The sequence below is a fragment of the Nannospalax galili genome, unplaced genomic scaffold (genome assembly GCF_000622305.1).
Source record: "Nannospalax galili isolate Female #2095 unplaced genomic scaffold, S.galili_v1.0 scaffold1063, whole genome shotgun sequence".
Taxonomy (NCBI): Eukaryota; Metazoa; Chordata; class Mammalia; order Rodentia; family Spalacidae; genus Nannospalax; species Nannospalax galili.
Window position 1 is genome coordinate 298,849 of NW_008349483.1, and position 16,833 is coordinate 315,681.

The 16,833-nt window shown below is 39.4% G+C and overlaps 1 protein-coding gene across 2 annotated transcripts in view; it reads right to left on the minus strand.

Moving 5' to 3' along the window:
• Positions 1–15,995, minus strand: part of Amph (amphiphysin) — a 287,017-nt gene extending 271,022 nt beyond the window's left edge. For both annotated transcript variants that reach the window (XM_008846954.1, XM_008846953.1), the window contains exon 1: positions 15,592–15,995. In XM_008846954.1, the coding sequence (XP_008845176.1) occupies positions 15,592–15,660 (69 nt within the window). In that variant the 5' untranslated portion in view covers positions 15,661–15,995. The remainder of the gene's footprint in view (positions 1–15,591) is intronic.
• Between the last annotated feature and the right edge of the window lie 838 nt (positions 15,996–16,833).

Below are 16,833 nucleotides of genomic sequence, written 5' to 3' on the forward strand. Positions count from 1 at the left end.
CAGGTGTGGTGGCACACGCTTTTAGTCCAGCACTCAGGAGGCAGAGGCAGGCAGATTTCTTTGATTTCAAGGCCAGCCTGGCCTACATAGTGAGTTCCAGGCCAGCTGGGGCTACAGGAAGACCCTGTCTCAAGAGAAAAAAAAATTTACGAATACAGCTTGGTTCAAAATATCTAATTTATAACTGAAAGACAGACTTCCTAAACTCATCATTTGATGGGAATGTAAATTTGGTACACTACTTTAGAAAACTGTTTGGAAATATCACTAAAATCTAAACAATGTGTATACTAACAAATCATTAACACATTTTGCTGTAACTTAGATATAGTTGAGAAAAAAAAATTTACGAATACAGCTTGGTTCAAAATATCTAATTTATAACTGAAAGACAGACTTCCTAAACTCATCATTTGATGGGAATGTAAATTTGGTACACTACTTTAGAAAACTGTTTGGAAATATCACTAAAATCTAAACAATGTGTATACTAACAAATCATTAACACATTTTGCTGTAACTTAGATATAGTTGACTCTGTCCTCCAAAAACTCTTAGCCTGAAAGTGGACTCAAAGTATACTGATGATGAAGTTGTGGTACCTTTAAAAGGTGAACCTACTAGTACAAGCTAATTAGGTCACTGGAATACCACCCTTAGAAGGAATTAATGCAGTTCTTGACATTCCAATTGGTTCCCAAGAAAGCAGGTTGTTACAAAAAGTGCACGTCTTGGTGCTGAGCCCCTCTTACTTCCCGACTTGCCATGGGGCTGGTCTCTTTCTCTACAATGCACAGTCAACCTGATATCATCCATCATGTTGTGTCATACCAGGCTAGCCTTACAAGAGCTGAGTAGATAGGAATACCTGGTCACGAGCTTTTAACCTCTAAACCTGTGAGCCAAATAAGCCTCTTCTATTTATAAAGTTCCAGCACTAAGGTATTCTGTTATAGCAATGGGAAAGAGAGCAACACAGCCTTCCAGGCATTAATCCAAGAGAAATGATTATTAGCTTTATACATCAAAACACATCTATAAAAATGTGTGCAGTAGCTTTATTAATATTATATTCATATTCATGGCCAAATAATGAAAACACACCCAATGCCTATCAAATACATAACTGATATATAAATTGTGCGGTAATATACATAGTGAATCCATTCATTGATGAAAGAATGAAGTATTTCTAGAAAGTATTCCTGGATATAACAACCCCAATGAAGCTCAAATACATTATGATGAGCTGGAGAAAGCTTGAAGAACACATGCAATATGAGTCCATTTAGACAAAGTTCTAGAACAAGTAATATTAACCAGAGGCATTAGAATCAGAGCAGAGACTAATTGACAATAGGAATTAAGCAGAGGAAAAGAAGCACTAGCCGGGATGAGGGATGGGGGATGAGGGACTCCATCCTTGAAATGTCTGTGGCCTCATTTGAGTGACAGTACCTATATGATGTGTGCACATAAAGATATCAAGTTGGTAGGACTGTTGACGCTTACTTCATGTATGTTACACCTCATTCTAAAAGCACCAAGATGTGCATGTACGTCATGTCATCATCTCAGCAGTCCTTTTTCCAACTTGAGGAGACAATATTAACAGCAAGAAGGTTATTCATGCTACTATGATGCTCCAGAAAGACTGCTCTATACTCAGACTATATAGGGTCTCATCTAATACACTCCACAGATACAAAGAGACATCTCTTGTCATTTCTGACACAAGTTGACTGCTCTTTTATCAGAGTTCACCTCTTCCTGAGAATCTATAGCACAATGAGGCCCACCATTTTGTACAATGATTATAGGCCAATAAGAAATCTATTTCCTTTACAAAACAGATTTAAATAACTATATTAAAAGTGTGTGTTGAATAGCAGGAGTGGTAAAGGGCATGTGACACACATTCACATTAAAACAATCACTATCCCTTGGTGAAATCCTGATGGACAAGATCTATGATCAGAACTGGAACAAACCTTCCTTAGGTATCTGGGAGTCAGTAGCTCTAACATCTACCAATGGCTTTATTCTTCCTGCTTCTGTTTTCAGGGAGCTTTGTGAACATGTTTAAGCTAGATGAATCACTTAATATTTTAGTCATTGCTGTTTACTTTTTCAGGTTACAGATATTCTTGAGTCTGGTAAAAACTATTGAGATCCAGGGTAAAAAATGCTTAAAATGTTACATATATTTTGAGGTGTTGTAAGACTTACTAGCTCCTAACCAGAGAACTATAAAGCAAGAGAAATATAAAGCCTTCTCTCAATAATACAAAGCATGTAACAGAATGTAACCATACATTTAAACTTAAGTTTTTCTACTTTGATTTTAGCTGCAGTGATAGCTAATAAATCATCTAATAACACTAATTTAAATAGGCAGATGAGCTAATTATTACTTAGCAGAACTTACTTCATAAGAAAATTATATTTTTGAAACAAGAAACTACAAGGATTAATGTAAGCAAAAGTAGAAAGGCAGTTTTTAATAATCTCTGTTTCTCCCATCTGATGCAAACAATAACTACAAAATGCAGTAATTATAAATCTGGCTAGGCTAGTGGTAGTATACACACTTATAATTCCAGCATGTGGGAAGCTGAAGCAGGAAAATTCTGGGTTTTTGACTAGTCTAGGCTGTACAAGAGAATCGAATCCACCCACATCCCACAAACCAAGGAGGAAAGAAAATTATAAATCTTGTCTGTGACATACAAAGATATATATAAAGATAGAGTTTGCTAGCCAGGTGTGGTGGAACATGCCTTTAATCCCAGCACTCTGGAGGCAGAAGCAGGTTGATCTTTGTGAGAACAAGACCAGCCTGATCTACACAGCAAGTTCTAGGATCAGCTGGGGCTACAGGGAGACCCAGTCTCAAGAGAAAAAAATAAACAAAATACAAAGATATAGTTTGTTTGACAATCACAGAACAAGACGGGAAAATAAATATGCACAGGTAATTTTAATAATCAAAATGGTCATTGTTCATAGATTACATAATCATATATAATCCTATGAAATCTACAAAGCACACAAAGGTAACTGAATTATCAGTGGCACAAAGTACAAGATTAACATACAAATATTGTGTTTTATATATTAGCATTAATTTTTAATGAATAAAGTAATTTTAATGTAATAAAGTAATTGCATTTATAATTGTAGTGAAAAAGAAAACACTTAAAAATAAACTTTAAAAGTATATGATTTGTATAACTAAAAGCTATAAAGTATTGCCAAGAGAAAATTTAAAAGATGTAAATAAATAAACGTTTCATGTTCATGAGCTGAAAGTCTAAATACTGTTGGGACAGTAATTCTAAACAGTTTGCCATATTCATTCAGTGCAGTTTCTGTAACAATTTCCAGCCAATTTTTTTTGGGGGGGGAGGGTCTTTTTGAGACAGGGTCTCTCTGTAGCCCCAGCTGGCCTGGAACTCACTGTGTAGACCAGGCTGGCCTTGAACTCACATAGATCCACCTGCCTCTGCCTCCCGAGTGCTGGGATTAAAGGCGTGCGTGACCATGCTTTACTCACTAACACAATTTTGAAAAGAACAAAGTCAGAGGACTTATACAATTTCAAAAATACTGTAAAGTCACAAGACAGCGTGATACTAATGTAAGGTCAGAATTAGCACTGGAACTGGACTAAGTGTTCAGCAATATATCCTGATATACATGGTCAGTTGATTTTTGGCAAAGGTATTTATACAATACAGGGGAAGTGAGATGGTTTTTACAAGAAGTGATGCTGGGGAAATGGGATATATATGTGCCAAAATGCCAACCAACCAACAATACAAAGTTAAACAACAGATCAGACCATTTACACTAGATCTCCAAATTGACTCACACCTAGTGTAAGAGCTAAAATTACAAAGCATATTGAAGAAAAGTTTTGTGACCTCGGGCTGAGCAAAGGCCTTTTAGATAAGACACAAATGGTTCAACTGACTAAGAAAAGAAAAAAATTGACAATATTAATATAAAACTTGTTACTTCCAAAAAACACCAAGAAAAATGAAAAGACAAGGTACAGACTGAGGGTAAATATTTGCAAATCAAGTACCTTTTAAAGAAATTGTGTCCAAAATTTATAAATAATTCTTTGTTTTTTGAGACAGTAGCTCATGCTGATATTGAAAGATAAAAATTATCACTACACAAAGAAGACATTCCATCATGACAAACAGGTCAGTCTGTGATGTAGACATAATAAATATAAATGTTTATCTACCTAATTCAAGAACATCAAATTCATTAAGCAATAACTGACAAATTGAGGAAAGAGCTAGAAAATTCAACAACACTAGCTGAGGACTCCAATACCTAGTTTTTAATGATAGATAGAACAACAGGATGACAAGAAAACAGGAGACTTGAACACTATGTGGTCCTAGCACATATTTATAGTGCACTATACCTTAACACCAAATAGCACTCTTTGAAGGTACATGAAACAAATTCAGGAAGAGATCATATGTAAGACTGTAACACTGGATAAATTCAAAAGACTTGAAAAAAATCACACACAATATCTAAAACTATAACTGAGGGGCTGGAGAGATGGCTTGGTGGTTATGAGCATTTACTGCTCTTACAGAGAACTTAAGTTCAGTTCCCATTAGTTATATCAGGCTCAAACCTCCCTCTGATGTGGGCACCTGCACTCACATTTTCATAGCCCCCCCATATGCACATATACATACAATGAAAAATAAAAAATAAAAATTTAAAACTATAATGGAATGAAATTAGAAATCAGTAACTAAAAATTTTGAAAATTGACAAATATGTGGAAATGGAACAGCATATATTCAAATAAACAATGGAACAAAAATAAAATCACAGGAAAATGAGAATGAGAATATACTGCTATATAATTAAAACAAATTAAAAAATACTGAAGGGTTGGGGAAATGGCTCAACTGGTAAACTACTCCTTGGACAAGAATAATATGGGTTTAAACCGCAGAACTCACATAAAAAGGCAGGCGTGATGTTACACACTTGGAACTCTAGCTCTGAGGAAGTAGAGATGGGCAGTACTCTGGGGAATCACTGGCACCCAGTCTCCAAATACTGGGTGAGTTCCATGGAGATCCTATCTCTAAAACAACAGGGACAGCTCCTAAAGAAGGATAACAGAGGTGTATCTCTGTCCTTCACACACCACAGGAACACACATACACATACATACACACCGCAGGAACACACATACACATACATACACACCGCAGGAACACACAAACACACTAAAATACAACTAAAGCCAAGCTTAAAGGAAGCTATGATCTCTATGTTAAAAATGAAGAAAACCATCAAATAATCAAACTTTTCATGTTAAACCCAAACTAAAACCCAAAAGAATAAAAGGACAAAAAGATTAAAACTATATTGGAAAGGAACAGAACGGAGAATAAAACCAATGCATCAAACTGATCAAACCAAAGTTGGCTCTTTGAAAAGACTGATAATTGAAAACCTTTAGCTATGCTGACCGGGAAATGAGAAGAGAAGATGGAAATGACTGGTTAGGAATGAGCAGGACCTGTATAGACTTCACAGAGACAAAGGAATGTGAAGGGATACTACCAAAAGCTATAGTCCTGAAAACTGGATAAACAATCTGGAAAGAAACACAAAAGGAGCAAATTAACAAAATTACTCAAAAAGATACAGAAAATCTTACACTATGCAAAGAAATTTTAACAGCAATCAAAAAGTTCCCCACCAATAAAAAACCCAGGTGTATATTGTTTCACTAGTAAATTCTCCCAACATTTGAAAAATAAAATTAACACTAATTCTTTGAACCACTCGAATCCATGGATGAGGAGTGAATACATTCCCATTCATTCTCTCTGGCCTTGACTGCCCTGATTCAAAACTAAACAAAGCCATGGCAAGAAAATACAAAGCAATAGCTGTTGTAAATAGACATGCCTAAACGTTCAGGAAAATACTAGAAAGAATTCCTGGAACATGGAGCTTCTTTCACAGTAGACTAAGATCCTCGCCTAAGTTTTGGATACTCTCCCTACCATTGCTTTAAGCAGCTGAATTACCACTCATACCATAACAAAACAGACATGATCAAAGTAATTATAAATACTCAAACCCACTCCTATTACCTACCAAAACATGCAACAATTTTTAGCCAATATTTCATCCTACTGTGTATGCTGGGATTGCTGAATTAACCAGCACTGCTTTAAATACATAATGTTCTTTGAAGACTAAAATTACACAGAATGCTTTACAAGATCCCATGCCATATAGCCATCCCAATAAGGAAGTCATTGAAAGATTTCCAATTTGACTTCCAGACTGATTGATTTCTTTGATATTTAGGCAGGCTTTTTAAAATAAGTATATTTTAAATCATCCTACATAACAGTTTGTTTCCCTTTCTCTCTCTACTACATTTGAGGCAAAATTATCCATATAAGTGGAATATGGACCTCTAAGCTCATAATCACCACAAAAACTCAATCCCAGAACACTGTACTTTGAAAAATTCATGCCTTAGAACCACCTGAAAAATTATTTAAAATATGGATGCTCAAATCTTAATTAAGAGATTCTAATTTCATAAAGTGGTAGTAGCTAAGTCTAGAAATCTACATTTTAACACTCCCCAACAAGTATTCCTAACCACACTATCTAGAAATTTCCAGATTTCTTCTCTTTGCTTAACAGGAATTGAGCAAAACTAACTGTGAACCAATGTGGGTCTCCAGGAGGGCCCTAGGATGTCTAATGCCCCAACTCTCAGCTCAAGAATACTATCGCCATGGACATAAGTATTTTGTAAAGGATGAAAGAGAAATCTAGAAATAATTTTCTTATATTTGCTTAGAAAAGAACCTACTGAGCAAAAAGAACAGGCAGGGTAGACGCTGTGCTGTAAGAGCCTGAATGTTAGGAAGGCAGGATTTTTTGTAGTAGTGCCTCAAATATTGAAGAAATGCAGTATGACAGTATCACACTGTTCTTTAACCTCCTAGACCATGGCAACATGGTAGATCCTCCAAGTCTTGGTCTTTCTGCACTATCAAGAGTTTGCAATCACACTGGGAAAAGGAAAAGTCTACCTGCAACTACAGTTCATTTTCTCAGACTCAATATTCCTCCCAAGCTGCAAATAATCTCACACCGATCATTCCTAGATCCAACACTGCCCACAAAACAAAACAATTCCTATGAGAAACAAGTTGGCACCAGCCTTAACCATGGTTCTCTCCCTCCCTCTATTCTCCTTTTTATTCATCTCTGTGATTATGCCAAATAACTGCACATCCATAATCACTTATTTAAATGGCAGAATTTAAAATGAAATCAAACATTTCAGAGATAGAATATTCTATGTGTATGACATTTAAGAATTTCATGATTCTATTTTATTTTGAACTTCTGATGATTTAAGATAAAAAACCCTACTCTGAAAAAAGTCCATGAAAGCAAGCTAAACTAGAGTCTACTTCTATAGTACAAAGCAGTTTTTGTGTGTCTGTAATTCAGAGGGTGAGTCAGCTCTGACCCAGTGTCCTGGCTATGTGCCAAGGGGGCAACATGCGAGGTGAAATCTGAACTCACTAAGGAAGAATTGTTACTACAGTATGATCATGCTAATTAAGTTCACTTTTACATTGTTAAATACCCAAATGGTAGATGTCACTTCGAAGGTTGATACCTCCAGCTGATTTTGTATTCCACACTATAGCTCTTATTTATACTCAGTGTATGTAACCGAAGAGCAAGAGGTATAGAGTGTTCCCTAAATCCTATAGTCGCCCCATCCTTACCCACACTCCTCTTGCCCGTGGCCTTCAGTTCATCTTAAGGATCTTAGCTTAATCTGCCTTCTTCATGTAATGATGTCCAATCATCTTCCTCTAGGTTAGTTCCTTAGTTGCCTACCAAACTGTATTTTTCCCATGCAGAAATTTGCATAATGATTTAAAGAATAATGTGGTTTCTAGTGTGTGCAAAAGTTTAGCTCTCTTCCAACTCCTAATGTTCTGTAGAACAAGGACAACTTTGTTCACTGCTATATTTCAAGTACAGGCATAACTTGGAGAGATCCAGGTCAAGATTCTGACCACAGTAAAACAAATGCCACAATTAAGCAAGTTTGAGATTTTCATTTCTCAATGCATATAAAGACTATGTTTACAAAAAAAAACCCCAAAACTGAAAAACCCCATAATTATATTTTACATTATACATAATTATATTTTACATTATACTACAAAAAGATTTCAGTAGTATTATGTCTAAAAGTTAAACAATTTTAAAATACTGCAAAAAACATAACAAAATCATCTGAACTATTAGAAAATAAAAGGCCCTAATAAAATTTTCTTTATACCGTTACACCATAAACTTTTAATGAGCAAAAAATATAAGATATATCTGCAATGCCTTTCACATATTAGATTCTCAACAAGTGTTCCTAAATAAAGTCGTGAATTCTTACAGATTGACTTGACAATAGAATAAACATTGAGTCCATAAATCCATCATTCCTGTACTGCACAGGTGTGCCATGCCATGACATGGGTATGCGCATTCATTGCCATAAGCATCTCATTAAATTAAAGTCACCTTGAGATAGAAATAGATACAAGCTTATTAATGCATTTCATTATTGTATGTTCAAGTTTTTTCCACTCATGAAAATGGCCTTCAACTAAATAACTACATCAGAATAAGATGAAAATGACCAAAATGGTAAGTTTTGAATTTTTGTACATCTGTTCTAAGTAGTTTTGTGTAATCAAAATTGATAGACAATTATGGCATAAAAAATTTCAAAACTGGGAGCTAATCTATGGCTTTATACATCGTTCAACATAAAGGCTTTTTCTCGAATGTGCTCAGGAAATACAACTGCAGCTAAACAGAATGCTTAAATTTAGATCGTGAATCATAAGAATGAAGGTGCAGCATTTCCATGTTGAAAATCATCCCACTGATATGTTCTTAGGAAACTGTGATTATTATTGACTCAGTTTATCATGATACCTTGTTTGTGTGCATGTGTGTCCGTGTGTGTGTTTATTGTAATATTTTATAAATAAATTCCTTGAATTCTGTGATTGCAACATTTTCATTCTGTAATGTTACCCATTACTGATAGTGCTGAGAAAAATCATATCTATAATATAGGAATTTTTATATTTTGCATTTGCTACACAGAAACCTATTGACCTACTTATTTTCATAGGAATTCTACTCAGAAAGTCCATACAATAAATGCCTACAGACTTTTTAAAATTGTGTTTGAATAATTACACAAAAATTTCCACTTTAAGAAGTGCTAAAAATATATCATTTTAAAATACATACTTCCTGGGGCTGGAGAGATGGCTCAGTGGTGAAGAGCGCTGGCTGCTCTTGCAGAGGACCTGGGTTTGGTTCCCAGCATCCAAATGGCAGCTAACAACCATCAGTAACTCCAGTTCCAGGGCATCTACCACCTTCTGGTCTTTGTGAGCATTTCATGATGCAGGTGCTTGACACTTACATGCAGGTGAAACATTCAAACACATAAAATAATAAATAAATTTTAAGTTTTTTTTTAAATAAATACATACTTCCTCTTAGCTAGTCTCCCCTCCTCAGGGTACTTCACAGTATTCTTTAATGTAAAACTTAACTGCAAGTGTGTGTTATATAGCGAGATAGATATATATAATCATAAATATGCATGCATGATATGAACACACACACACTTTCCCCAACTATGTCATACTGTAAAGGATAGTGAGAATTTCTCCTGATTTTAAATCTGAGTTCCTATAGTCCTAATGCTTCACTGAATTCATTCCGGAGACAGAAGAACACATGGGTATATATCTTTGTGTGGAAAATGGAAGGAAACTACTCTAACAAGAAAGTTTTATTATCTATTATTTTTCATTCTGGCAATTTGAATTCAACAGAGGAAAAAATATCTCAGTAGAAGAGAAGATGTCTAGGTCCAATTTGTGGTCATATAATAGAAAACCTGAGAGTGGACAGTTTATGAAAAACAGAGATATGTTGCTTCCAGTTTCAGAGGTTGAGAAGTCTAAGCAGAGGAGCCATCAACTGACCAGAATCTTCCTGCCCTGTTATCCCTTGGTAGAAGGTTGATGGGCAAGAGAGAGCAAGAGATCACAGTGCAGCCTCAAGCCCTTTTAAATCAGCATGGGTTTATTTATGAGGATGGACCCCTCCTGACCCCTCCTCCCACTAGCCCCTCCTCAATGCTGTTCTGAGGGTTTAATTTCTCATACATGCTTTTAGGTGCCCACTCAGACCTCAGAAGGAAGTATGAACTTCGTAAAATATGAAGTCACAGCAAAAAAGCATTCAGAAAATGTTAAAAGAAGAAAACAGGATGTGCTTCAGTGGTTGAGTCCTTTAGTGCTCTCAGACATAAGTAATGCCATGCAAGCAACTCTTCTGCAGACAAGCCCCCTAGACTCACAGAGAGAAACTTCTAGACAAACATAAATACACAAATACATGTACACATGTGTATGCACACAAACACTATCCTTATGTCTAAGAATAAGCCTAAATGTTGCCACCAGCAAAGCAACAATTCAAAACAAACACAAACACAAACCTCACACATCACATAACTAGGCATGTGGTAGGAGACAGCATTCTTTTTCTTCCCATTTTATTCTATGGACATTGGGTAGAACCACATTACTCTGCCAGTATCTGACAGACTTATAAAAATGGCTAGTTCACATAGTTCAACCTAACATTTAGAAAGTTTCCAAAACTGACAGAACATATAAGAACAAGTAAAGATGATACGCTAGCCTCACAGAAGAGCAAAGCAAATAACAGCAAAGTCCTTACAATAATTTCAAGAAAATCAGACAAAGACTAACGTGGAAGGCTCCTTTAAGATGATGTGTTTATTGTTTGGTGTGGTGGCACATATTAGGGAGAAAACACTCACAAAATTAGACAAAGGATTTATATCTTTATATACAAAGAACTGTAAATCAACAAGAAAAATACAGGTCACCCAAAGGAAGAGCAAGTAAAAAAGAAGATAACAAAATTACCAACATGAAATAGACTACCGAGGAACAGCCTGTCATTCCAGAATCGTCACCAAGGATCAAAACACTTGAACATAAGAAGACAAAGAAGAAAGGTAAGAGGTCAGATGGGTGTCAAGAATGACCAAAATGTTCTGTCTCTTGATTTAGAGTCAACTGTGCAAGCATTCACATACACAAACGTTCGTCAGCTGAATACTTGAGATGCATATGCTGCTTTGTTCAGAGAAAAATATATTTCAATCTTTAAACTATAACAAAAAATAAAAACATAATCAGCCAGCAACAGCTTTTGTTATAGAATAATATAGGGAAGGGGAAGAAAGATGGATGTAAAGGCACTGAGCCCGTATCTACCGTTACCCAATATGCACGGGTAGCTATGTCAATAAATAACCGTAGAAGCACATTTTTGAGAAATATTGTGGTTAGTGGGACTGGAGAGATGGCTCAGTGGTTAAGAGCACTGACTGCTCTTGCAGAGGACCCGGGTTCGATTCCCAGTGCCCACATGTCAGTTAACAATCATCCATAACTCCAGTTTCAGGGGATCTGATGCCTTCTTCTGTCCTCTGTGGGCATTACACAACACGGTGCACTTACACACATGCAAACAATACACTCATGCATGTTAAATAAAAGTAATAAATGAAATATTTTTAAAAATGAAATATTGTAGTAAGAATTGCCTCTAAGAAACAAAGCTAGAGATTAAGGAGAAGGGAAACTGCTAAATACTTTTTAATTATATTTGATTTATTTAAACATTATATATACATATATATGTATGAATTTGATATATATATATGAGTTTGAAGCTTTAAAATAAATATTAAATGGTTAATAAGTATGTAGCTTTATTTACATAAACATAAGAAGGAGAAGACCTCTTAGGGATACCTCAGTGACATCTTTTATTTCACTGGTCCAGTACCCCTCCTCCTTCTGTACCCTGATTATCCTTCCTCTGCCATTGCAAGTCCAGGTGATTCAGAGGCCTCTCCAGCCCCAGTTTTTTTTAGCAATGATTTATGATTCAGGCCCATTCTAACCATGGTCTTGGCCCTTAATAATAGGAAGTTTCTTCACTCAGAGATAGACATAAAGTCCACTGGAGCCAATGAGAGTTGTACCAAAAACAACTGTGGAAATTCTGAAGGCAAGATGTATGCTTTCCTGAAGCTTTCCTGATCCTTTTCTGACTTACCCACCAGAAAACCATGCAAACCAACCAATAAATTTATGTATCTCTAAATAAACATTGTCTTAATCAAAATAATCTTTCTTAAAAGTAAATACAAAAGGAAGGAAATGCTTTGACTCATAAAATTGGTCATGTTTTTGCACTTAGTGACAAGATGGACGCGCTACAGAAAAGTAGCAAAACACAAACATACAGCTTCATGGATTTTTTTTCAAAAAACAGGAAAGCAAAAAAGTTCCATTTTTAAAATATAAACAAATTAAATGAGTCAGAAACAACTTTTTCCCCAATGACAGAACTAACGATTGCTGTAAATGTTATTATGCAGGGTTGGTGAGTGTCCCATAGACTGCTGGTAAGAACGAAAATTAGTATCACCAGCCAGGCATGATGTCACTTGCCTTTAATCCCAGCACTGGGGAGGCAGAAGCAGGTGGATCTCTGTGAGATTGAGGCCAGCCTGGTCTACATAGCAAATTCCAGTTCAACTAGGGCTACAGGGATACCTTGTCTCAAAAAGACACCCCAAATTGGAAAATTAGTTTAATCTGTCTGAATCTGAAAGGCAGTCTCAATGTAATAAAAATGTAGATGTCTTTGACACAATTCTTCCTAAGACTTTACCTGAGGACATAATTTAAAATGCATACAAATATTCTGCCTACAAATTTCCTTGCAGAAACACTAGGAAAATAATATTTAAAAATAGGACTCATTAAAACCTGTGCATTCCCATAATATTCAGTCATCTAAAGTGTTGATGTAAAAGAGATACATGCATAGAAGACCATTCATAATTACCAAATACAACAAATGGGCTGCCCAACTGTGTTTTGTAGCCTGTGAAATGTCCACCAGACTACACATTAGATGACAGTAAGGTCTCTGGAAGGTTTGGCAATGAGATTCAAAATCTATTAGATTTAGTTCCTGCTTACATTCATAGTTCATTCTTCCTCCAATGAACTTTAACTGAATTTCAATAAGAAAAACATGTATTTTAAATTCATAAAAAGTTGAAAGTCACCTTTAAAGGTAATTTCAGCCAGATATTTGCAGCCAAACTGTACGCAAGCTGGTTGGTGGAGCCTGGGTGATGAGAAAGTAGAAGAAGTGGACTTTCTTTTAACAAAATCTGCTTATCCAACTGAGGAGCAAAGGGTCTCAAGATCTGTGTGGCATCAGGTGAAATGGAGAGTTTGCACTGGGGCAAAAAAGCTAGAGGAACCAGAGGGGATCAGTGTGAAATGTCTATGGAGCCCAGCAGCATCATGCTGGGCTTTGCTGGGCTGCGCATCCCTTTGTGTCAACCATACTCCAACACCTAGGTTTAAAAGGAGGGCAGAAGTTACCTGGGGGCAGAAGTCCTCCCTTCAGCCTCTTGCTGTCTTAACTCCCTATCCTAGTGCACCCGCAACTCTCCCAGGGAAGAAAATAACACTCTTGGACCTCCATGAAAGGAAGCGTCTTTGATACCCTACTCATAGAAGACTGAGTACTATCCCCAACAGCCATAATATACCTTTGGTCTTAATCATGAACAAGAGAGTTTTCAACAATTCACACAGGCTTGAATGCTCTGTCAGATTACATTTTCTTTCATCTATTTGGGGCATATTAACAGCTGGTGACCTAGATTAATATGTGAAAAGGCAGACCATACCACAAATTACTTCACAGATGGAAAGCAGATTCAGTGAAAAGCCTAAGATGAAAGATTCAAATGATTGCTTTGCAGGGAGGGGTAACTGAAAGGGGGTGAAATGAACCATAGAAAAATTATCACTAAAGTTGAAGGTCGGAAAACATCAGGTGCCTGGCTACTTTTTGGACATGCCGGGCCTGGAAGGAGCCAGGTAGCCTTGGTAATTCAGCTGCTGAAGGAGTGGCTGGAGGAGAATACTGGAGCTCAGGATGAGCTTGAGTAGCTATTAAAAGCAAGACAATCCTCTTAGTGCACCGGGAGGATGCATGTGTGCTGGGATGGAAGGACTGTGAAAGCCACTGGAACTCTGGGCCTGGGAACTGGGAAAGGGTTCAGTGATACCCAGCTCAGCGGGAAATGGAAGCAACCTGAACTTGGGTCTAAAGAGGGAGACTGAGGAAGTGAGGAGCAAGGCAAATCTGACTTCCGGAAACTCAGGGAAACACCAGACATCCTGCATCCCAGGGAAGGAAATGAATGCCATTTAAAAGTAAATGCAGTTCAACTGATACCCAGCCTGGGGTTCACTAGCTGGTGTTCAGTTTCAGATGCAATGCTTAACTCCTTTGCTCAGGGCAAATGAAGACTTTAGAGTAGTCAGATACAGTTGTTACCAGGGAAGCCAGGAGAGCTCAGTGCTCGTGCAATGCCCCTCCAACTGCCCAGGGCTGGGCTTGCTATGGATCTGGGTTGTGTTTGTGTAGTCCCTGAGGAAGAAGATAAATTGCAAAGGCTAATTTACTCCTGGCTTGCAAAACATCTAGGACCTCAGCCCCTCAGAAGGGGGCGGGTTTTGTTTTGTTTCTTTCATCTTAAGCAGTGAAACACCCTTCTGGGGCAGAAATATGCACAGAAGGACTCTTAAGTTGAGGTCATTTATTTTTGACCTTCCAGAGGACATTGGCGTTAAAAAGGACCCACATAGGGGGAAAGTGAGCATTCCCTGTTTGGAACTCCGGCTCACACCAGGGCACCGCGTGAAGGTGTTGGTTGGTGGTTACCCAGCCCTATTGGTCCAAGCAGATTTGGGGGTGGCTTCTCTGCTAAGTAGTTCGCTTCAACCTCACTCAAATAGCCACAACCGTCCCTCCCCTCCCCCGTCCCCCCAGGAAGAAGGGCTGCGACAATCTCCCGCCCGGATCTGCGGCCTGAGTCCTGGTGAGCTGAGCGCGGAGAGCCTGGAGCCGGCTGGAGTGATGCAGGCACAGGGAGATGCTGAAGCCGCGGGATGAGGTCCGCTCCGGGCGCAGCGAGGAAGCCACAGCACTTGACCGCTGGTCCTGGCTGGCGTGCCCAGGAGAGTGGCCACCCCGGCGGGCTCCAGATGACTGGTACACCTGTGCCTGGGGACCAGGGTCTGGCCCTGGCGCGCCTGTCACCCGGCGGCTTCACACTGCCTGATTCCTGCCTGGCTGCTATCACTCAGCAGAGACAGCGACTCCTCCGCCCCAGGTCGCCCCAGCCCCGCAGCGCGCAGCACCTGGACCCGCGGACCCGAGCGCGCAGCCTGTGTCCTGCCGGCTCTGCCCCCGATGCCCAGCACCGTCTCGCGCCACCTGCAGTGCAGCCCGCGGCCCTGTGCTGACCTTCTCCTGCGCGCGGTTGAGCCGCTTCTGCACGTTCTTGGCGAAGATTCCGGTCTTGATGTCGGCCATGGCTGCGGTCTGTGGAGCTGGAGGAGCGAGCGCGCTGCGGGGCCGGCGGAGGCACCGAGGAGCCGAGGAGGAGGAGGAGGAGCGGGAGGAGGAGCGGGAGAGGCGTGAGGAGCAGCGGAGGCAACCGGGTGAAGGAGGGGCGCGGCGGCGGGACCGGCTTAAAGAGACAGAGCGGAGGCGGGAGGCGCCGCGACTGGTGGTGACACAGCGGGAGTGGGAGGTGTAGGGAATAAAGAGGGAAGTAGCCAAAATGCTCAGACAGTGCCCACCGTGGTGGAAGCGGTCAGGAGGCGAAAGAGGAGACTCGCAGCAGCCCCAGGACCTGGCGGCAGATTGGGGGCGGTTGGGATTTACAGCGGGGAGGAGTCAAGCCTTGATTATTTCCTCCAAGGAAAGAAGCTGGGGAGAGGAGGGAAGGACACCCCCGTAGGGGTGTGGAACAGGGAACGTTGCTGTTCTGATGGCTGGTTTCTTGCTGCTCCCAGGAGTACCCAGTTGACCACCTGATCAAAATACCCTGAGTGGAGAAGGAATGGATGCCTCTGCAATCCAGAGGCTCCCACCGGTGAGGGGACGGACTGGAAATCCCTCCAAGGCCCTGCAGGGCTGTAGAGATGCAAGAGAGAGATAGCCGGAAGTAGCACCTAGGCCACACTTGTTTAAATTTTAATTGGAGACTTGGGTGTGGGGAAGCACGCATGTTGAAAAGGGTCAATTCCTACAAACAGGTGCTGTGCCTTGCCAGCTCTCAAATTCCCACTCAGTAGAAACCCTGGCATAACAGGTCCCCCACCCCCCAAGAAATAGAATGGTAAGTGGAGCTCCACATCAACTGGGCCTTAAACCTTCTGGCAGCCTTAAACAGGCACATCAGTCCTCTATGCCTGGCAGAAGCTAAAAGGATAGGGAGCTTTTCTAGAAGTTTCCAGCAATGGACAAACCGTTCATATTCCATTCTCATTTGTAGTATGAGGAAAGAAAGGCAGATGGGACCCACGAATTGAGGTCAGAGGTTGGTGGATCAGGCACCCCTCACCTGAGCATCCCATGCTCCTCTAGAGGGTATTGCTACTTAAGTGTCCCCTCCCTTGAACCATCCTAGCAGTCAGGCTGTAGCTCCAGCACCTTGATTTTAAAATGATGCTATTACCACCTTAATAAATGAGATATGGT